We start from the raw sequence: 23,700 nt of genomic DNA, 5'->3' as shown, positions 1-23,700 counted from the left end.
TGTCTGTATCCGATAGCTCCAAGAAGCTTTACCAACAGCTACAAGAGATCCTTAGACTTCTCAAAAGTTACATTCAATCACAAATGTTGAAACCTTTCCCCTTCTCACTTTTTCCTTGCTACAGCCCTTCTACTTCTTTCTTGTAAAGGAAGCTTGTGAATGCCACTGTAAATTCAAAAAATTTTTGGAGAAAAAATAATTAAGATGAAATTGAACAATTCAAACTGTTAGAAAAATAGGTCACAGAAATGCTTGCAGATTCAGAAGTGAAGCATTTCGAAAATTAGTGTTTTAAAACCCAGAAATTCAACACAAAATTTCATAGTGAAACACTATTATTCAAGATTTTCCAATAATTTCCAATATTCTACTTCCCATTTCTTCACAACAAATTAAATTAAGTGCTATTCTGGAATTATGAAAAGACAACTTAAAACAAAAAGCTTACTCCATTTTTATTTCACTGCTTCACTGTCTACTTCCCTCATAAGGTATTTATTCCTTCCCCATATAAGCATACTAATAAAGAATCAACAATATTTTCGTATTCTGTACACATATTTAAAACAATTTAAGTTCATAGATGTTATTAAATCCCTGTCAAAGCCTAAGGCTTTGGGAGTGAAAATATACTTCCATCTGCTTTCTTTATAACAGACACAAATAGATGCAGATATAACAATATTACTTTCTTTTGTGATATAGACCTGGTACTGAAAACACCTATCATGGTTCTTCACTGACTAAATAACAGCTCCAGACTACAAGTTCCATACCATACCAAATAAAAAATATAGGCCATTGCCTCAGAGTGACAAAACAGAAATTAGAAATGTAGGCCAGAGTTGTATTTCTAAAGAAAACAAAGGCAGAGAGTGCTTGAGCACTGTACCACTGATTTACTCTCCCTCTTAATTGTCAACATGTACCCCAGAATGCTGTTAACCTGTGTCAACTAGCAGTCTCCCAGACTGTATCCACACCTAGCCAGGTAAGGTGTGTGTCAGTGGTCACTCCCAGTAAACGGCATGATCAGGACTACAACAGGTTTGCCTCCAAGCAGTTTATACAGTCCTTCAACACTACTTTCTCAGGCTTTGCACTCTTAGGCCTTCCTAATGTGTTCAAAAATTCGTAGAATAATTTAGGTTGAGAAAGACATCTAGGGGTCATCTAGTCCAGCCCCCTATTCAAAGGAGGTGTAGTCTCAAAGCCAGCTCAGGTGGTAAAAATGCATTTCTCTTCTACTGAAGCAAGTGCATGCCTCCAAAATCCACACAGATTAACAAACACAAGCAATGACACAACTGTAAAAACATTACAGTGAAAACTATTATACTACACTCAATTCAGCACAATTTAAAAATAATTTTCTTCCATACGGTCAGTGTAGGAACCACAATAGATACATGAGTATAAAGAATGTGATTCTTTCAACTCAGCATTAAAGGTTTGATATGGAAAGGGAAAATAGTTTAAAAGTTCAAACGAAGAAAAAAAAAAAAAAACTTGTTAAGTTTTATTTCCTCAATATTAGGACTATAAATACGTATTAAAAAAAAAATATCCATCATATTAATAAATAAGATAATGGTCTTCATAAAATCCAAAAATATTAACTACCGGTCCAAAAGAGGTTTCTTCTCTCTTTAAAGAAACCAATTTTGATTCCTTCTACATAAGTTACACTTCTTGGAAGACAGGAGAGGGTGATGCATAGAGTTTAAGCATAAATATTTTAGCTCATTCTACTTCTTGAATCAGAGAATATGATTTCAGCAAAATGAAAAAACAAAAGTTTTATAAATATGAGAATGATATTAATTTATTATGTTGAAACACACATTCAATAATACTCCTAAGCCTATCCCTCAGGCAAAACAAAGCATTTAAAATCGTTATGTATTAGGCACACTTGAGTTACTTCCTAAACAGAGGTTTGAAAATATGAAAAAGTGCTATTCCACTTTGGCTGAATGGCTCACATCATGGCATGATGCAGAATTAATCTAGTACACCGTTGGGTCCTTTTAGTTCTCAGTAAAACCGCAACTCTGAAATTTCATAATGTGAAAGCCAAAAGAAGGACATAACAGGAATTAAAAAAAAAAAAAAATCTACTCACCTGCCTATTTTGTATATTGGATTCCACCTACCAGATTCAATTAACTGCAACATATTAGCCAAATAATAGTGATAGGAATATAAAATACCCACCTGTTTTAGGGTCAACAGAGAAATATGGCTGTCCCTGAAGAATACTGTATACTACTCTGGCACTGTTTCCATATGTAGGGTCATCTGCATCTGTGGCTGTCACCTGTAGAACAGACGTACCTGTATATACAGGAAAATAGAAGTTAATTGATAATATATACAATTTTATGGCAGATTCTATTTAGGCGATTCAATTTTTATAGAATATTCTTAGATGCATTTCTGAAATTTCTGTAGTCCTCATGTTCTAAAACTGAGAGATCAATGATCTCTGTATTATTATCCTATCATATTTTTAAGGAAAAGCATCCATACTCATCTAAAAAAAAAATCTTTCTCTCTCTATATGTAAAACTAACATATATGTATTACATATATGTAAACATATATAGTAACTATACAGCATACATATTTGTGCATACAGACCCCAAATATGGATATTATCTAGACTTCTGAACAACTCATATTTATAGATTTCAGGATTATCATTCACACTACAAATTACTGTTGAAGTTCATATTTAAAATAATTTCCAAAAATGCCCCAAATTAATAAAAGATGCAAAAGTTAACAACAAATCAGAAGTATCAAAGATCTAAAGAAAAAAAAAAGATAAGGAGTTCAAAAAACAGGTACTTGTATGCTGCTAACAAATACTATTAAAAAAATAAAATCACAAAATCACAATTTCTAACAGACCACTAAGTGGGATAACCTATCAATTTATCAGTTACACGTTGTAGAACATACAATGCGGAAGTATTGCAGAGATAGAATGAATATAAGTGATTTTAAATTTGCTACACTTTTCAAGACATTTGATGATGAATCTTTATGGCCCAACATTCTGTACTCAGAGAGTGGTGAGGCACTGGAACAGGTTGCCCAGAGAAGCTTTGGATGCCCTATTCCTGGAAGTGTTCAAGACCAGGTTGGATGGGGCTTTGAGCAACCTGATCTAGTGGGATGTGTCCCATGATGGGGGCAGAGTGGGTGGTGGTGGTGGAATGAAACGGTTTTTGAGGTTCCTTTGAACCCAAACCACTCTATGATTCTGTTATTCTAACATTGCACATAAGAAACCAGAAAAAGAAAGATTTGAAAGTTAATAAAGGTTCAGTATTCATCCCGTGTGTTTATTCTTCTACAGATACTGCTTTCAACAGACTCCTTTGGCCCGATGTTAAAAGAGAAGAAAATAACAGCACAAGTTGCTCCCCTGTTATTCTGAAAGTGGCTTCTCAGCTAAATTAGCCACTGAGGGGTGTTCAATTTTGCATTTCAGTTCTGACTAGAAGTATGTTTTGGACTTGAATTGTTTGATCTTCGCCACTCATTGTACTTTGATTTGCCTCATGGAACAGTTTTGGAGCATCACAACTAGATTCCTTTGGATGAAACTAAACCAGATGTGCTCTAGCAGACCATCTGATTTACTCGGACTACAGAGGCATTTGGTTTCAGAGACCAGAACAGAGCTAGTCTTCCCAACACTAGTGTCCCAAAAGACTTCCCAGAAGACTTTCCAAACGCTTCCAGTAGAGATATTGGATCCAAGTTAAACAGTCCCAGCTGTTTAACTTCATAGGTCAATTTCCATTGCACAGAACTGTTTATATAAAGTAAAATAATTTTTATGTTAATTCCCAGAGCACACTGGGAAAAGAGATACTTAAAATCATTAGGTCTCACTTTGAGTATAACAAAGCAACCACATAAATCTTTGCAGATACAGATTTTCCACTCTTTCAGAAAGTATTCATTCATTTGTGCCATACTAACTTGGACACTTGGACACTTGAGATTTGCTATCTCAACTTAGCACAGGAGTTCTTGCAAGCAACAACAGGTCACTTCAAATAACAGAAAATCAGTTCTTTTCACCCAATTTTACAGCTTATTTAAATACTTTTAGGATGTGTTTCTGCAGCTCAGTTGTTGTATTAAGTGGTGAATTTCTGTCCACATTAATTTGTTGCTTTAGTATTATTTATGGCTTGTTACTTTATGTTGGAATTTTGTAAAATCTTTAAAAATTAACACATTACTGATTTATTTTATTATTTTTAACCAAAAACACCAAAAATACCTATCCGATAGGTACAGGTATAGTCACCTATCAGTCTTTGTTACTAGAGAACCTGACAACTTTTATACCTTTTTGTAGAGACATTTTCCTGCTTCCAGAAACAACAGTCACTGCAGCTGCCTACTCTTCCTACATGTTGTGTTCTCATTTGTTCTTTTTCCCAGAATTCTAGAAATTCAAGGTAGGCTTTGCAATGTTAGAACAGGTTCTATTTCACAGAAAGAAAATACATGAAATAGTAAGATTTCACAGAACTATCATTCTTCAGAGACTTTATTCTCTCCTCTCCTTATTAAAAAAAAAAAATAGGGGATTGAATCTGAGTACTTTCTCATTGGTGTAGGACAAAGAAACAGGGCTAAAGAAAGGAGATATCTCATATAAGCAGCTGACAGGTCATTTTAGAACAAATGGAATGCCATTATATCTTAAAATCCTCCACAGTGCGTTTTTAATACATTTTGTACGTCTCTCCTAGGAAACACCTTATAATAGTAATTTGGTACTGAATAGTGAAAAGTGTTCTCTTTTCTTCTGAAAGAACACATTAGATGCACAAGTTTTAACTCACCCCCACCACTAACACCACCTCTCAAGCCCTCACATTCAGTGCAATGGAGTAAATCAGGCATTTAACATTTTCACTGTATTCTGCAAGCAGTAGCAGTTCACTGTATTATTACAGAATCATAGAATCATAAAATGGTTTGGGTTGGAAGGGACCTCAAAGATCATCTAAATCTAACCCCTCTGCCATAGGCAGAGATGCCACCCACTAGATCAGGTTGGCCAAGGCCCCATCCAGCCTAGCCTTGAACACCTCCAGAGATGAAGAGTCCACAACTTCTCTGGACAACCTGTTCCTGTTCCTTACTACCCTTACAGTTAAGAATTTCCTTCTAATGTCTACTTTAAATCTATCCTCTTTTAGTTTAAGACCATTCACCCTTCTCCTGGCTAGCTGAGTAAAGAGTCCTTCTCCATCTTTTTTATAAGTCCCCTTTAGGTACTGAAAGGCCACAATGAGGTTTCCCCGGAGCCTTCTCTTCTCCAGGCTGAACAACCCCAACTCTCTCTGCCTTTCTTCACAGGTGAGGTACTCCAGCCCCCTGATCATTTTTGTAGCCCTCCTCTGGACCCATTCTAACAGGTCCACATCCTTCTTGTGTTGGGGGCCCCAAACCTTTACACAGCACTCCATTATGCAAATATGCTCAGAATCTTGTAGGATATACCCATACTGGCCTTTTGCCTAACTGTTGTCTGATTTGCTAAGCACAGAGAAAACCTAGCTTGTGGAAACTGGGGGTTAGAATGCCTTGCTAAAAAAAAAATAAAATAGTATTAAGTGTACATTTTCCTTTCAAATACTCCTTCAAAGTTAGCATCACTCTGTTCATCAAACGACATAAAAATCGTGACTCCAAATGTAGTCACGATTAGTAGCCCTGGTCAGATACAGTACGGATTTTTGCTGTTGAGCTCTATGTAATGAAGATTTTAGATGGAAAAGTATACAGTGCAGCCGCTATGCTATTTTTAATGTTAAACATTCAGAAGAAAATAATGTAATACAAAAAAAAAAAAAAAAGCATCTAATTTCCCTGGAGACCTCAGAATAGATCCGAACATTGGACCCAGAGGCATACCTTCCACACTTTCTTCACTAACCTACTGTGAAAGTGCCTGTCAAGGAAAACTCAAAATTTTGCTATGAAAGCATTTTGACACTCCACTTAGGCAATATAAAAGACTTTTTTTCCCCAAAGTGGAGGCTCTGCTTATTCAGAGTACCGCTACCATTCCACATGATTTCCCTCTACAGTTTAGAGATTACATATTGGGAATTCTGTTTTCTTAGCTAATGCTTTATGCTGTAAAATATGTCTGTATGCTCTGAAAACCATTCCATAAGTTTTGCCGTTTGTCTGTTATCAAGAATAGGGATCATTCCATCTGGGAAATCAAACTGTAGTTTTATTTCAAAACCTCTTCTTTTGTTTTTATTTTTTTAATATGTTTACAATAAAAATGTTTAAAGTTATATATCAAAGAAAAGCTGAAGGGAAATACTTCAATCTGTCTCTCAGAAGACAAATTTTTAATGTTTAATGAGGCAGTTCAATAAAACATGTCTGTTGAGAATGCAAATCTGTATGCATGACTTTCTGCAGTTTGCTCTACTGTTAAAATCTCAAATGGATCAATATTGAAAAAGTAAAAGAAGTGAAAATAAGGTGAAGTTTAATGAACACAGGGATTCCTGCCTAACTAAACTAATTCCTAAACTAGTCCTAAAGCAGAAACAAGTAAACATAACATGTTTTAGCTTCATTCTGCATTAGAAAATAGAGATTTCACCAGAAAATGAACACTTGGAGTCCAGTGACTGACTCAAGACCTCACTGTAAAAAATATTTTGTCAGCTACCTTTCTTAGAATAAAATATCAAAAAACACAGAAAGTTAAATATGCACTTCTCATACAAAAGATAGTTATGAACACCATGAATAATGTCTTCCAGATTATCTGAAATTATGGCTACTTTATGTTACTTGGAATTATGGGAAGAAGTTCAGAAAAGTCCAGTGGTTCTATTAGTTTTCTAAGCAGGTTGCATTGGAAATACACTTCTAATGCATGACCAACACTACAAAAGTTAATATGCAATATTTCATCCATTTTTAAGCTATATAGAAATGAACAGATATGAAAGGCCTTTACAGGTTGAAATCTTTCTATTTCCTTTTACATTTAGGTAATCATGACTCTTTCATAAACCTTAAGAGAGCACAGTCATAGCTCTCAATTAGATTTTTACACGGCAGAAGAAATCATTACAGATATAAACATTGGATCTTCAGCCAGCCTTTAAGAAAGAGGTTCAATGAAGGTAGCTTTTTTTCAGCTCTTTCAGCATAGGACATCGAGCTTAATTATGATCATTCTGTGCAACTGTGAACCCTGTGATCTAATATTCGGAAGCAGTTTAACAAAACTTGACTGAACTTTCTTGTCAGTGACTTCAAAATGAAAAACCTTAAAGGTCCTACAGTTATTAGAATTAGACCAAGAAAATAATAGAGAAATGTACAACTTGTGGGAAAAATACCAGCTAAATTCTTGAGGACAGACATGAACCTGATGCTGAAACTAAGCAGTATAACAGAGATAAAAAATACCACTTGCCACTTGGGAAAAATGCTGTTACACAGAACGTAACACTGAACATAACTTTTTTCTTTAAAAGACCTTTTAAAAATTGGAAGGATTTTTTTTTTTTTAAAGCAGTGACTATTCCCAAGGAATTCATAAAATAACAAGTTGGGTTATGTATAGACTCACATAGGTAAGTGAGTCTATACATACAGTCTATACATACAGTCTATACTCACACAGGTTAAAACCCATGCTAATTACAGAACAACTGAAAATGGCATAGGAATCTATGTTTTTACATAAATAATTATTTCACAGAAATAATATATCCTATGGAAGCCCTAATAGAATTAGTCTTTCTGAGACTGCAGGTAAAAACATGCTTTCAGTATGCAACAAACACCAAAAATCAGTAAATAGAAAAGAATGATTACAAATTTGAAATTAAAATATAATGTATGCCTACAGAAGAATGCCTGTACAGCAAGATATGAAAGCTCAGTCTTATTCATACCACAAGAAAGCTTTCTGGAATGGATAGCTTAATGATTTACCTCAGGTATAACCCGTAAAATATTTCATTTATAAAACACATATTACTATACATTAATACTCTACCTTGTCATTAAAACTTCGTTGGTTTGTCTTAATCCACTCTGATTTATTACCCAAAATGCCATCCCTGACTAACTATTACAATTTTTATTTGGAAAAGGGTAATACCAATATTCAGACTACTACAGAAATATGACTAATACCTATATAAGAATGCTATCTTTTGAGAAGACAGAGAGAGAGAGAACTTCTATAAATAGAATGAACAAGTAGAAAAAAAAATATTTGCTGCTCTTTACTTTGAGGATAGCATTGATTTCCTTTCCACTGTCCTCCTATCCAGGAAATAGGAAGGAAATAATTAATGAAAATGGTTTTCTTAGCAGACAAGGATGAAGGAAACTTAAGAAAGGGGAAGACTACGTTATGCTGTTATTGGAGACAGTTGATAAAGGAAATTAATTCTACATCATGACGCTCTGTGGTGTGACAAGACACAAATGCGATAAGAGCTAATTTAGGTATTACTGAAATGAACTGCAACTCTAAAAGCAAAGTTTTGTGCCTCAGCAAATTATCAAAGACAACAGAAGAGTCTTCCTACACATCCCCGGTATTCTTACTAGCAGCTCTATCCCACTTCCTGTGAAGGTAATAGTGCGGAAATAACTCTGGTGTTATGACATTATCCACACAAATGCTGCCCTTCTGTCCTTTCATAGATTTCTCTTGGAAATGGTATTTGCAATACTACATTCAGATTGTTAAAAAAGGAAATTCTACATTAAAAACATATCCTGCAATGTGCACCAGCATCACTGTGTAGCTACAAATGGAGACCTACATGTTTATTGCTCTGGGAAGCAGGAGATGAGATCAAGGAAGTCAGAATTAGAGAGGAAGCTATGGTTTCAGAGCACATTGACCAAGTAGCTGACACAAGAAATTTAAGAGAATGAAAACATGTTTAGTCAATAACCTGAAAATATTTAATAGCTAGATACTGACCAAACAAGATTGTTAATAAATATCGTTCTTCTGATAAAGACTCAAAAGAGATTAGTAAACATATTAATGAGGGAGGAGGGGGAAATAACAATTACAAGCAAAGACAAGGTGGCAATTCCCAGTTTGGAGCAGACAGAAAAAGGTAACTTCTATAAATTTAATGAACAAATAAAATGTATTAGCTACTCTTGACTTTGAGAATAACATTGATTTTCTTTCCAATTTCTTTCCTCCTATTCAGGAAATAAAAGTCTTCCACAAACAGTGAAGGAAATAATTAATTAAAATGATCTTTTTTAAAGACTAAGGAAACTTAAGAAAGGGGAAAACAGAACGTAACAGACTGCTGAAAGAAGAAAATTCATAAAAGGGAAGTTGAAAGCTACTATGGGAACTATGGGAGCTACTATGAAAGAAGAAAAGGGAAGGAAATAAAAGGAGAGCAAATAAAGCTGTTTCTCCTTTCATGCATTCTTCTTGTAAGAGGGACTGTAGGAAGAAAAAGCTTAGAATTATTCCTGGCTGGAAAGAGACATCTGGAACAGCGCACACTGTGGGAGAACTCAGGAAGAGAGGAGATGACTGGACAGGGAGAAAGGTGCTACAAGTAACTATGAAGAATGAAGTATTAGACTAAGAAAATTATGATGCAGAGAGAGAGATTTTTTGGAACATCATATATAGAGGGCATTTTATTAAGAAAATCAAAGAATTGCTCCCACATTTCAGGGAAGTGGCAGTGACAGAAAGAATAAAGAAGCAGTAATAAAATCAGGAAGAAAGAGAAGGGAAATTTTTAACATTCTTTTAATACATGATATTTAGTGAACTTGAGTCCATTCAATACACACTGATTTTGCATGTTATATAGAAAAGAATATTTTCTCTAATTTATTTTATCTCTGTCTGAAATTTAATGCCACTTAGGTCAACAAAGAATCCACTAATATAAAACCCAGTCTATTTCCAAACCGTCACAACTCTGAACTCCATGGTTTAGGAATAAAATTTAATATCTTTTGGTCTTTCCAGGACTGGAATGTTTATTACACATTTGCAAATATTTCATATGCCAAAGTTCACTTGTATATGCAAGAAAAGAACTGTAGATGAGGAATTTACTAGTTTTACTACGCATACGTGTAATGTATATTGTGATTTTGACCTGTTTAGTTTCTCCACACTAATTAGCTCTTTGTATACTGTGAAACTGGGCTGCTTTCATACACAGATTAAAATCCCCTCATTACATAGCCACATATGTCTGAGCTCAGCATAAGTATGTCAGGTGGTACCAGAGAAGATCAATCAAATGCAAATTCCCAATTTAAATTAATTTCACTTATACGCACTTGGAAAGTTACACAAGGTACTCTCTCAACCAAAACAAAATTAAAAAAGTATTGCATATGAATCTCAAGTCTGGAACAAAACACTTCTCATATTTTCAGATCTACTCATATGAGCCATCATTGCCATTCAGAGATCAAATGATTGTGAACCATTAAGATTCAGTTGACAATAGTCATTCATTTTCAAATATATGACCAATATTGTTATAAGAGTTGAGTAACTACATGTATTTTGATATTTTTCTTTTTTGACTTTATAATTTTACTCTGCAGAAGTTTATAGCCTCTTACATGCTTATTCAACAAACAGCAAGGAAAGAAGAGCAAATCATCTATTATATATATATATACATGTATATTCAGTTATGACATTTAGACACATTTTGGACTTAGAGCTAGTTTCTTATAAGGAAAGTGTAGACATTGGGGAGTGGGGATGTTCATGAGGTAACTATCTGTACTGTCCATTCATTAATAAATGCAGTATACTGTCTTTTTTCAGTACACTACATTTATTTATTTTTTTCACAAAGCCCAGGCATAACATTTAAGCTTTCTTTTGAAGTATGTAGAACAAAAGTCATATTTGCACCTGTCTATCCTAAATTAGTTATATATGTTTGATATTGATAGCAAAGTTATAAACTAATTTCAACAGCAGAGAAGCAAGAAATAAAGAAAACTGATGGTATAATACAGCTCCTCAAAGACTATCTGAACTACACTTCTAACTGGGAAAAAAAACAAAGATCAGTACTTACTTTGCATTTCAGTTCATTTTATAGCATCTTAACAGATGTAAAGAAACATGAGATCATTATCTAGAATAATGTAGAAAGCTACTGTTCCTTTGTATTTGGTTAATTTTGTAGACATAAGAGTGTAGTTGAATGAGGATATATATCTTGATTCTAGAATGAAAATTACAGTTTGTCTAGGAGTTCTGTGGAACATCTCTTAAACCACATGAGAATTAAGAGTGACCCTCCTCTACAGTAAACATATATGTGTGTACTATTTTCTTCATATGAAAGTTCCCTAGTAACATACAAGGTTGCATTTGATGTCTTCTTATCATCTGTTCTTAAATGTAATATTCTTTTACATACAGTCAATAATACAACAAAGTGGTACAACTTTGTGAAACATCATGTGGCATTTTCTCTTGTTAAAATATTGCTGAATAGAACGATTTTCCTTACCCATTTCAGACATCTCTGGCACAGTAACAATGTATGGTCCATCTGTAAATTTTGGTGCATTGTCGTTGATATCCTGTACTTTGATAATAAATTCAGATTCAGGCTCGAGTGGCTTGTTTGTCCGTCTATCAATAGCTTGGGCATGAAGCACATAGTGTGTCTTCTGCTCTCGATCTAGGCTTTTGGTTGAATGAATATCTCCTGTCGTGTCATCAATAATAAATATAGTTCCCGCTCCTTCTCCAGTAAGAATGTATTTGACTGATCCATCGCCTTTGTCGGAATTGGAGTGCAGCTGTAGAATATATACACATAAAATTATATAAAATGACTTATCACATTACATAGAAGGTTATTGCACAAAAAATACAAAAATTATAATATTACTGTTAACATTAATCTGCCTAGTTTGTAACCTTCTCAACTCTTCCTGTAATTTCTCATGCACTATTAATGTAAAGACAATCATTTTGCTCAGGGTCACGTCTGCCTCAGCATAACTCAGTTTTTAGTTCAAATTCCTATATCCATTCTATAAAACTTCCCTGAATCAAACATATTTTGGCAAACTGAATGTTTTTTGTTTTTTTGTGTTTTTTTTTTGGTTTGCTTTTAGTTCTTCAAGTTGATATCTTACAGCACTCATTGCTAGATACTTGGCCTTGAGCACTAAGCCTAAAGCAGTCACTCTGAGGATTAAGTTTGCTCCAATGATTGTAACTCAGTCCAGTCACCTCTGTTATCTTCTGTGGCCCCAAGGACAGCATCACTTACTACAAACAGAAACTGTATAATGGGGCACAGACTGTCGTTACAGGATTTCTTCACCACTCTACAAAACACAGCCATTTCTTCTCTACCCCTCTCTCTCTCTCTTTTTTTTTCTCTCTCTCTTTTTTTTTTTTTTAATCACAAAGTCTCCTAATTTCCTTACAATTTAAATTATTTATAATCAAATAATGAACTTTGATTAATATTTCTGCCATTTTCATTGTTCCTAATATATACTTTGTGCTACAAAATATATGTAACATTTGACTAGAAATGTTGTGAGTAGAACAAAGCTTAAAATTTCTTGGGGGAAAAAAAAAAAAAAAAAAAGGAAAAGTCCTTAAGTACCCTAGTGTATTAACAGATTATACAAAATAGCCATCCATCTCAGTGCTCTAACTTGACTCTAATAAACTACCCACTTAGATTTAAAATGAATACATGTACTCTGAGAGGGAAGGATGATTTTTTTTTTTTTCCTAGACCGTGAAGCTTTGTGCTTGTATTTAAAACTGCTTTGAGAACAGAATGCACTTATTGAGGTACACAATAAGAACAAAGTGATAGTGTGCAGCTAGTTATACAGTGATGTGAAGTAAGAAGGGAAACTTTTTAATTCAATCTTATTCTTATCCGCTTGTCCTGACTATCTCCAAATATCTTCAATTATTGGCATTACTAAGTTTCTGTACTGAATCGGACTAAAGCCCAGATTGTCAATTATTATTTTTAAGCAATGGAACACAAGGTGTCAGCTTTCAGATTCCTTTCCATTTAGCATTGGGTAGAGAAAAAATAAGACTTTTGAACGTTTAAACTATATTTTTTCTTTTCTTTTCTTTTCTTTTCTTTTCTTTTCTTTTCTTTTCTTTTCTTTTCTTTTCTTTTCTTTTCTTTTTTCTTTTCTTTTCTTTTCTTTTCTTTTCTTTTCTTTTCTTTTCTTTTCTTTTCTTTTCTTTTCTTTTCTTTTCTTATTTTCCTTTCCTTTCCTTTCCTTTCCTTTCCTTTCCTTTCCTTTCCTTTCCTTTCCTTTCCTTTCCTTTCCTTTCCTTTCCTTTCCTTTCCTTTCCTTTCCTTTCCTTTCCTTTCCTTTCCTTTCCTTTCCTTTCCTTTCCTTTCCTTTCCTTTCCTTTCCTTTCCTTTCCTTTCCTTTCCTTTCCTTTCCTTTCCTTTCCTTTCCTTTCCTTTCCTTTCCTTTCCTACTTAATCCATAAAATACAGAGGTGCTGCTATTTTCCCATTCTTTCCTTGCATCTTTCTTATCAGGTCTTTGTCTTGAATTTTAAATGATTTTTTTTTTATTTTTTTTTTTAAGGGAATAAGCATACAGGACTTTGATGACATTTTTCATCCTGTCTGTATTAAATCTATGGAAATATGGTGACACAATTTATATCTTGTCCTATAGGGGGTTCAGCAGGGTGGGTCTGAGGGGTAAGTGTAATAAAATTAAAATAATCAGCTGATATAAGCCTCAGCCTAACTTGCTGATGCACATTATATTGAGATGAGCTACAAGAAGATCTGACTGAATAACCAACACAAAACACCACTGTAGACTTATCTTTTATTTCTTAAAAAAATAAATAATAATAATAATAAAAATATTTTTAAAAAAGAAAGAAACAAGCACAGGAAGGGTCTGTTTCTTTGGCTTTGTCTTTAGAGGACAGCAGTAACCTTACACATTGCCTTCTGAGTAGTGATGGGCAAAATTCTGGTTACATCTCTTATTAACTTCAGAGAACTACTGTATTCTGTTGACAAAGAAATAATGTACAGTAAAATGCCAGGGATTCAAAATTCCTAGAAAACCAAAATGTTCTCTGAAGAGATTTATTCCTAAAAACAGGAATAGTAGATATCGTGGCATTTAAATCCAAATCCATTGTTATTCTATTTTTTCAGGTAATCAGAATGTTTTATGAATCAATTAAGAAAATGGTTACATAAATAACTAAGAAATTGATGGGCTAAGGAGCTGTTGCAGAATTTAATCAAGCTTTCTTCAAAAATCTGGAGTATTTTTATATCCAAAGAAGATGTACCATTCAGCAGAATACCATGCAGCAGAAACACATATTCACTGTGGTAGCATGAAATGCATGGAAGATTTGAAAAATTAACAATATCAGGTGTTTCTTGTTGTGCAAAAACAAGTATTTCACTTGTAATCTGTGAAGAAAATGCAGCTAAATTTTGAGTCCAAGGACTTTTATGTCTAACAAAGGTAAGAAACACAAAAGATGTTCAGCTGATTGTGTGGCCAAATTATATACTATTCCTGCTAAATATCATGTTACCCAACAAATGTCATTTGAAAAATGAAGGCAGGAATGTAATTAGAAGAAAATTATATGTATATTAACAAAAGCTTGCAATGAGGTCTTTCACATTGCAGTTGTAAGGCAACAACTGAAAACAAGAGAGACTTAAAAGAATTGTCTCCTCCCCTATTTCCTGATTATTTTGTATATTATTTGAAATATAACACTTTGATTTATGCCTTTTAATTTCTAATGCTAAATCTAAAAATCACATAGGAGGACTCTACACAGTATTTCTACTGCATAACAAAAGGGCCTTTCATTTGTCAGTTGCTTTGTATTTCATTTTTTTTTTCTGTAAGACTAAATAACTGTCTTCTTTTATACTTGTGTCTCAGTACAAATTGGTCCAGGTAGAAAAATATCAAGGCTTCTCTCAAACATTTATTTGAAACATGCGTTGTGCTGAAGAAAGCCCCTGGGAGTCCCCGGTTAAAACAATGCCTACCAAATTAATGAGAGATTCATTTCCCTGTACCTGGAGCACTTCTTTCTTTTCCCTCTGTGCCTGAAATCATCTCCACAAAAGGTGGTTTATTCCACAAAAGCATTTCTAGTTGCAGTAAATGTGATTCACTGACTAGGGTACAAAAACATGGTTTGGGAGGCTGCACTTCTACAGCTACATGTATGTCTATGCTGTTTTATGAAAGACAGCAAGGGAGCAAACTCCTACGGACTCTTTTTATTCAGGACTTCATTAGACCCCTATCAGACACATTCGACAGAGAGGGGGATGCCGCTAAGCAATGCAGACTTGAGCCAACCTATCACCAGCCCTGTACCATGTTCATCAGTGAACTTGAGTGATCTCGGGGAAGTCATCTTAACACAGATTCCCTAGAAAGTATGTGGGCATTCAATTTCAGTGAGATGCCACCACCTCTGCCAATGACTACAGCAGGTGCATGTACACAGGATGAGACACTAATGTGCCATAGTAATGCAAATAAATAGCATAGCTAAACACAAAATCTGGTGGTGGTTTTCCCCTGCTGTGACAGTCAGAGCCAGAAAGCTGCAACATCGCAGGAGTCTCATAATTTAGAAAGAAATACAAACACATTTCAAACCGAAACATGATAACTCATAATGTTGAGAGGAATAATGAATATCATTGGAAAGAAATACAAGAAAAAGATGCCAAACAATTACAACATAGCTCTATGATGATTATATATTGACCTGTGACTTAGTATCACAGGTCAATATATAATACTAAAATGCTGCTACTGAAAAAAAATGTATTTTTTTTCCGTCTGAAGTTGTTCCAAGTTGCTTCCCAAAGCAATCTCACCTCAGAACCCAAACCTTACTTTAAAAGGATCTTGCAGACCAGCAATTTGTCCAGTTAACCAGTAGAGTCTAATAAAGCTTGGACCCACTGCCAGCCCTTCCTGTCCCTGCCCAGACCCAGGCTCCATGGTGACCCCAGGGCCACCAGCCCCTGCCCCATTGAGGCCACAGCAGGGCCTGGCTCCAGCTCCTCACAGCCCTGCCTGGCCCCTGCCCATGGATCAGCCCAACCTTGGCCCAGCCTAACCCCATAGAGATGCCAAGTGCCTGTGGTGCCCTGCTCCTGGTGGGGTGCTGGGACGGGCCCTGCCTGCCAGGCCCTGCCTGGCCCACTTGGGGACACCCCAAGCTCCTGGCCCTGGGGAGCTGCCCCTCTCTGCTGCTCTGAAAACATCATCTCTAATCCCAAAGCTTCCAGTCTGTGCTGGCTCCAGAAGTCCTTGTGGAAATATAATTTCTATCCTAAACAGAGTACTGGCTTCTGAAAACATTACTTATTACTGTTTATTATGTTACACTCTTAATGACAACATCTACAATAAATACTCTGCCCACAACCAGAAGAAGTCAGAAAGTAATTAATTTTCATCCCCTATTTGGGGTGCTTTATTCCTGTATTTATTTCTCTGAAATTTTACCTATTTAGGAAAAGAAGAAACTGAAAATACTAGCTGAAGAGCATATCTGGAATGTCACCTTTATCAACCCATTGAGCTCCACTTCTTGACATATTTAATAACAGGTTGTCTTCAGGATGATTTATGATGGTTCCTCAATCTTTAAGTAGCCTATATCAGCAGTGTGTGACTGATTTAGCAGAAGAGCAACCAAGGTGTCCTTGTTTTCCTAAGACTTAAACATTTTTCTTCCATCAGTCCAATTAAATTCTTAACTTTCTTTTACTTTGCCTGCACAAACTGCAGAAAGGCTACATTTTTCAAAGACATCATTTGAAGAGGTATAACAAACTTTTCAGCTAAAATTGTTTTGTTTTGTTTTGTTTTTTAATTAAATTAATTATATTAAATTAAAGTTTCAGATGTAGTCTTAAGTATTTGTCAGAAGTCAAATGAACACAAATAAAAACGAACTAGTAGACAATATAGAAGTATGGACCAATGGGAAAGAAACACAAAGATGAGTGCCATGAAAAATAACCTAACTAATTCAAAAACTGAGAAGCATGGAAGAAACGTTCCTTCTTCTCATGGGATGTGGTATGCTAACAACTCCCAGCCATCATCAAGCTGCTCTGCACTGAGGAAACAAGTGGCAACCAGAAACAAAGTATGACCAGAATGAGAATGAAACTTGGCTGGGAGGGGCAGTAAAGTAGAAGAGCCTATTTTTTAGTGATAAAACAGCTTCCTTCTTTTTGCTTTAATTGAACAATTAGAATTCTTGGTGTCTTCTGTGGGTGGCACTTTAAGTGGACTAATAATGAATTTTGCCAAATTTTATTGGACTACCAAAAAAATCTTGGATATGAACATAAAATTTGTGCTGCCCTGTTTAAAAAATAAAAAATAAAAATGAAGAGATTGCCAAACACATGCTAAGTTTAAATCTGATTTGAAAAATCAAGAAGTGTTGTACTAATCTAATTAATTTAATGAGGGTAGAAGTGGCTACGAATATATAGACAGATCATTTTGATGTAACTGCAAAGAATTAACTTAAAACTTATTGTTGGCAAATAATAAACAACAAAAATAATATGCACATAATTCCAAAGTCAAAACCAGAGTTCTGATAATGCCACTGACTGATCATATGGTACCTTAACAAAAAGACTGAGTCGCTTTGCCAGAGATGCCTAGATGTTTGCAAACAGGAATGTAATGAGGAAACTTGGAAATGCTCAGTTTAATTTTATACTCCAGAGGAGAGCATGCTCCACCAGTTACAGGTTCCTGTGTCTCCTCTTCCCTGCTCAGTTTCCAACCACCTCTCCTAAACCCAGACCCATGCTATTTCCCAAATCAGCCAGTCTCACTATTCAGGTTGCATATAACCAAGCCTTTATCCCTCTACCATCCACACTTAAATTCTTCTTGTAACAGTCTATTTGCAAGCTTTCTAACTGGACAGTCCTGAATTGTTGCATAACAATTTGCATTTTTCCCATGCTCTCATTTCTCTCTCTCTCTCTTTTATTTAATTATTTATTTATTTTTTGCTTCTTAGCCTATTTCTATCACTTCTTCTCCATTTCTTGGCTATCTAAAATAGTTTTCAAATTTGTGTTTCTTTGCTCAAATAGTCTGTAACCTTCCCACTCTGAGTTAACTTCAGGCACCTTAAGCCTTTTGCAAAGAGACTCTGAAAGGTTAGTACATACAACTTAAGAGTACAAAGCAATTATTCAGTGGCTAAAATCCAAAAGATATGTATGATTTAACAAACTACTAGACTTGGTGTTAGTACACTCCACCTCAACAAAACACACAAAGCAGCAGGTATCACTCAGAAGAAGGTTACATAGCTGGGACATATTACAGCTTGGCTGTGGATTACAAGTATCTGAACGGAGGACAGAGGGAGAAGATGATAATTGCCATTCCTTCTCCTCAAGTTGCCAGTTCTCTCTTTTGCACCAGGATGCAAACACACTCTATGTCACTTGTCTGTGTTTCATGAGTATTGCTTTTGAATCAGGAAATTCATTTAATTAAATATCCTATGTTCATTCTGTACTTCTCAAACTTACTGTAAAATTTTAATTGGAAGCAGGCAAAAAAAAACAATTGGCCTTCTCCCTAACATTCTCCTTTACACTAACTCAACTTTATAAAAATATGGAAAAAATTATGTAGAATAATAAGAAAAGGAATGGCTACCCTCGCAGTTAATTTTGCTAATAACATCTTTTCTTTACAAGGCCCTTCTTTAGTAAGGGAGTGCAGTCCTTTCAATGAGTCAGAATCTAGCGGGATGCAGATTTTTTTTTCCTTCCTCATTCCCTTGTGTTAAGAACTGTTGTAGAATCCCCTACCATTCTGACTAAGCATTTATGGCTTCATTTTACCAGGGAAGCAAAGACTTAAAAAGCTACGATGGACATCAAAGTACCTGCACAATTAGTGTGGGTGCATTGGAGGGAAAGTAATTCAGCTGCCTGAAAACAGCTTAGAGACGAAGTCTCTATTTTGAATCAAAGAAAAAGGCAGGAGATGAATTTAGCTATTCTGTGACACTTTAGAATAATGGAAATACATTGGCTTTATTTCCATAGAAATAAATATCAAGATTTTGTATCATCAATAGGCATGTATCTTCTTAATTCCTGTTTGCCACCATCAAACAGATCTCTTGGTCAGAATCTGCTCTCACTTTTTGACGTTTCCTTACATACATTTAACCTTGATCAGAATCCTTTGCCTCTTATTTACTGCCAAACAAGAACTTTCCCCCCACTCCCTTCCTGTTTTTCTTTTTTCAAAGGACAAGTTGGTTTGGGGGATCAATCTCCCCCGCCTTTGTTTTTGGATACAAAATGTGTCCCCTTTCCTTACAAATATACAGGATAGTTTATCATAACAGAACTTCAACTGAATAAACAATTTACTCATCTGTTTAAATATATGCAGTTTTCACCATCATTAAAAATATAGATTTGTGGATTGTTATATGCCTCAAATATACTTTATTCCACAAGCCAGGTATATATTCAATTTAGCAAAAAATAACATTTAAATATAACACTGTCCCTACTTTGAATAAATTAATAATTACATTAGAAAAAGAAAACATTTCATAACACCAAGTTTGATAGTATAATATTGAGGCTAATTTCTATTTTTTTTAACATCCATTTGGAATAAAGTGGCAAGTAAAGTACAATGAGCAGCACTGCTGTTCAATTCCTAAGGGTTTAAATATTGATGTAAACAGGCTAATATTACTTAAGTCAAATTGGTTTTGCAACACTGAAATGCATCTGTAGTAATTAAGTTCTACATACTTGCATGTTTCTGTCTTTACTGAGCAGAAACAAATGCTATGAAATACAAATCTGTAATGGAGACTAGGAAGTGAACTGGAACTAACATCAGATGACCAGAAAGAAAACATCAGAATCAGAGTATTTCAAAGCAGTTACAGCATTTGCAACAAAACAAGGACAGCACCACTAAAATACGTTGTACTTCATAAATCAGTTAATTTAATCCATTAAATGTTTGATAGTTTTGTTTGTTTGTCTGGTTTTCCTGTTCAAACTATTATGGATTTTGAATGAATTACTGTTTTCTCTTTTGTGAACAGCATATTCTTTCAAGGAGAGCACTGGAACTTCCTCTTCTCAAATCTGTTGTCATTGCCAATCAGTTTAAACAGATAACAAGAGGGTCCTGGCACAACACTACCAGAGGGAAGTCTGCCGATGCTTGCCCAACCCAGAGGAATGACAAAATTATTCATAAAAAACACAAGTTATGAGCTTTTAACAAAGGACGGGATAATACACTGAAAAAATGTATGCATGTTACTTTACTTCTGTTATGCAAAACTACTTAATGCTTCACTAAAAATATTAAAATGCAGAGGTATATAAGGAATTGATGTTACAACACTAAAACACTGAATACTAAACACTTCAATCTTCTAATAAGAAGAGCAATCATGTTGACTTCCTTTGATGTTTATGTAGACACAACATGTAATTTAAAAGGAACGATACAATAACATAGCAGTAGTAAAATCTGCATATAAAATTGTTCTGATTGGTGTATACTGCAAAACCAGAATTTTGCTGATGCTACTAAAATTTTCATTGAGCCTCTGTGGTAAAAACATCCTCAGATTTGCCACAGACTTGCTTCCTCTGGTCTGAGCTATAAAATATGTTTTAATGAAATATACTGCTCTGGGCAATGTCACACCTTTTGATGGAATTCTCAGAGGGAATCATTAGCCCAGGAGATAACTGTATTATCCAATAGCAGTGTCCACGAATTGAGAAGAAGCTATTCCACACCCCTGTCAAACAGAGGAAGAAAATAGAGAATTGCAATTGCCCCCACCTGCTGAATGGGTTTTCTGAGATAGAAAAAAATAATTGGATTGCAATCATCCAGGAAAAATGCAACTGAAAGAGTATTAACTTCACAGTACAACACTATAGCGTACAAACATCTGTTTTTGCAAGATGTGCTTATCTGAAGTCTGCTCCTTTGCTGCTGCTCATTTTGGGGGGAGTGGGGAGGTAAGAGCTGAGTAATGGCAGAAGTATGCAGGTGCATAAGCACTCACATCTGAAATAACAGCGGGTGTACCGAAGCTGACACAAGTGGTCATTAGCTTCTATTTTCTCTCTGTGCCAAAGGAGAACTCAAGTGAATTACAAGAAAAATAGACAACACAATAAGCATTTATGTATAGAACTGTTGTTTTGTATATGTTGTTTTATATACACTATATATCTTAGGAAAAATAGAATCTGAAATTGTACTTTCATGTACTGTGTGTCTAAATCAGTGTATATAAAAAATAATTCAATTATGCTGAAGTTTTCACCTGAACTCTCGTCACAGCAGTAAGCTTTTATTTCAGATGTCTTTAACTTGGGTGAATGATATGATAGACATATAAATTATTTTTTTATTTTTCTACTTTCTTTTTTCAAGAAAGTAGACTTTACACAGCGTATTTGTTTCATAGATTTTAAAGAGCTAGGTGAGCATCCTGTTTGCAGAACATGCTAACCAAAGTCTTCTAAAAGTATGTTATAATTATGCAAATATACTTGCTTGCAGGTCCCCGGGGCTAAATGACAACAGCTTATTGAACTACTACTCTAAATTATGTCTGAAATTGAGGTGGTCTTTTTGGGTCCTATCCAAAGAAAAATATTATTTCTAAACAGAAATCAAAACAAGACTCTTTATTCCCCAGTACTGCTCTAAGGCCAGGAGAATTGCTTCAAAGTGGAGATGTACTGCATTTATCTCATGGGACATGTGTTGGCAGCAGCACACAGGCACAATGGCCACTAGATATTAGTGTAAGATAAGTGGTTGTCTCTGCCACAATATATTGCCTTTACTTCTGACTAGACAATAGCCCCTTAGCTGCAGTGCTTTTAATTTTTAGATCTTGAAGTCTTATTAAAAGGCAAGTATCATTATCTCTGCTTCAGAGATGAATAATCTAAGGTTCTCACACTTGAACTTCCAAATTTACCCAGAAAGAATAAAAAGTAATAAACAAATAACTTGAGATGGGCGATGAGACACAGAATCACAGAACCATCACAGAATCATCTAGGTTGGAAGAGACCTCCAAGATCATCTAGTCTAACCTCTGACCTAACACTAACAAGTCTTCCACTAAATCATATCACTAAGCTCTACATCTAAATGTCTTTTAAAGACCTCCATGGTTGTTGACTCAAGAGCAGCCCCACAGAGAGGGATCTGGGGGTTGTGATTGACAGCAAGTTGAATATGAGCCAGCAGTGTGCCCTGGCAGCCAGGAGGGCCAACTGTATCCTGGGGTACATTAAGCACGGCATTGCTAATCGGTCAAGGGAGGTGATTGTCCCACTCTACTCTGTGCTGGTGTGGCCTCACCTTGAGTACTGTGTGCAGTTCTGAGCACTACAGTACAAAAAGGATGTGAAGCTACTGGAGAATGTCCAGAGATGGGCTACAAAGATGGTGAAGGGCCTAGAGGGGAAGACATATGAGGAGTGGCTGAGGTCACTTGGCCTGTTCAGCCTGGAAAAGAGGAGGCCGAGGGGAGACCTCATCATGGCCTACAGCTTCCTCACGAAGGGGAGTGGAAGGGCAGGTGTTGATCTATTCTCTTTAGTGACCAGCAATAGGACCTGAGGGAAAGGTGTCATGCTGCAACAGGGGAGGTTCAGCCTGGATATCAGGAAGAGGCTCTTCACTGGGAGGGTGGTTGTGCACTGGAGCAGGCTCCCCAGGGAGGTAGTCACTGCTCCAAGACTGTCAGAGTTTAAGAAGCGTTTGGACTGTGTTCTTAGTCATATGGTATGAATTTTTGGGTAGACCTTTGTGGAGACAGGAGCTGGACTCGTTACTTGTGGGTCCCTTCCAACTCAGGATATTCTGTGGTTCTGTGAGATACAAAAAGTCCCAAACAAACTCCTGTTTACCCAGTAGTGATACCATTGGCAATTCTGAACTCTAATTCTCAGAGAAAGCAGAAGGGATGCATTCATAAAGCTATAAAAATATTCCTGGAGGACTAGAGAATTTCAAGACATTTAGAAACTTTTCTTTTCCATACCATCAAAAAAGCCCCACCAATACAAAAGAAATGTCAATTAAGCTATGAGAGATGAAAGTCAGACTTTAAATGAATCCTTTACTGTTGCATTCAACCAAGTAATTCTCAAGATCTAGGCCAGATTTCTGCTGGGTTTCTTTGTATAGTAGCTAAAAGTCACACTTCAGTGGGTATGAACAAGTAATTAATTCCTGGATCAATGCTATATTACTTCATAGCATTCTGTTCTGGCAATACAGAGACTCTGTTCCCTTGGATGTCATATGTCACAAAGCAGTGCAGAAAACAATTTAATGCACTCCAGACAAATTTATAAAATAACTTCACTTTTCAGTATCTCCTTGGTCCCTGTCATCAAGAACTCATTTTGCAATCAATAAATAATTGTGGTAATAACTTAGATTCCTAGATCCATGTAGAAGGCCATTTGACTAGATTTGAATGAATACAAAGGCCTTGATTCACTG

The 23,700-nt window shown here is 35.5% G+C and overlaps 1 protein-coding gene across 8 annotated transcripts in view; it reads right to left on the bottom strand.

Annotated features, from left to right (window-relative positions):
• Window positions 1-23,700, bottom strand: part of CDH18 (cadherin 18) — a 557,694-nt gene that overhangs the window by 144,702 nt on the left and 389,292 nt on the right. For all 8 annotated transcript variants that reach the window (XM_038175177.2, XM_038175183.2, XM_038175184.2 and 5 more), the window contains 2 exons: window positions 11,583-11,877; window positions 2,218-2,337 (listed from right to left, as the gene is read on the bottom strand). In XM_038175177.2, coding sequence (XP_038031105.1) covers window positions 2,218-2,337; window positions 11,583-11,877 — 415 coding nt within the window. The remainder of the gene's footprint in view (window positions 1-2,217; window positions 2,338-11,582; window positions 11,878-23,700) is intronic.

This window comes from Anas platyrhynchos, chromosome 2 (assembly GCF_047663525.1).
Source record: "Anas platyrhynchos isolate ZD024472 breed Pekin duck chromosome 2, IASCAAS_PekinDuck_T2T, whole genome shotgun sequence".
Lineage (NCBI taxonomy): Eukaryota > Metazoa > Chordata > Aves > Anseriformes > Anatidae > Anas > Anas platyrhynchos.
This window is presented reverse-complemented; position numbering and strand designations above follow the sequence as displayed.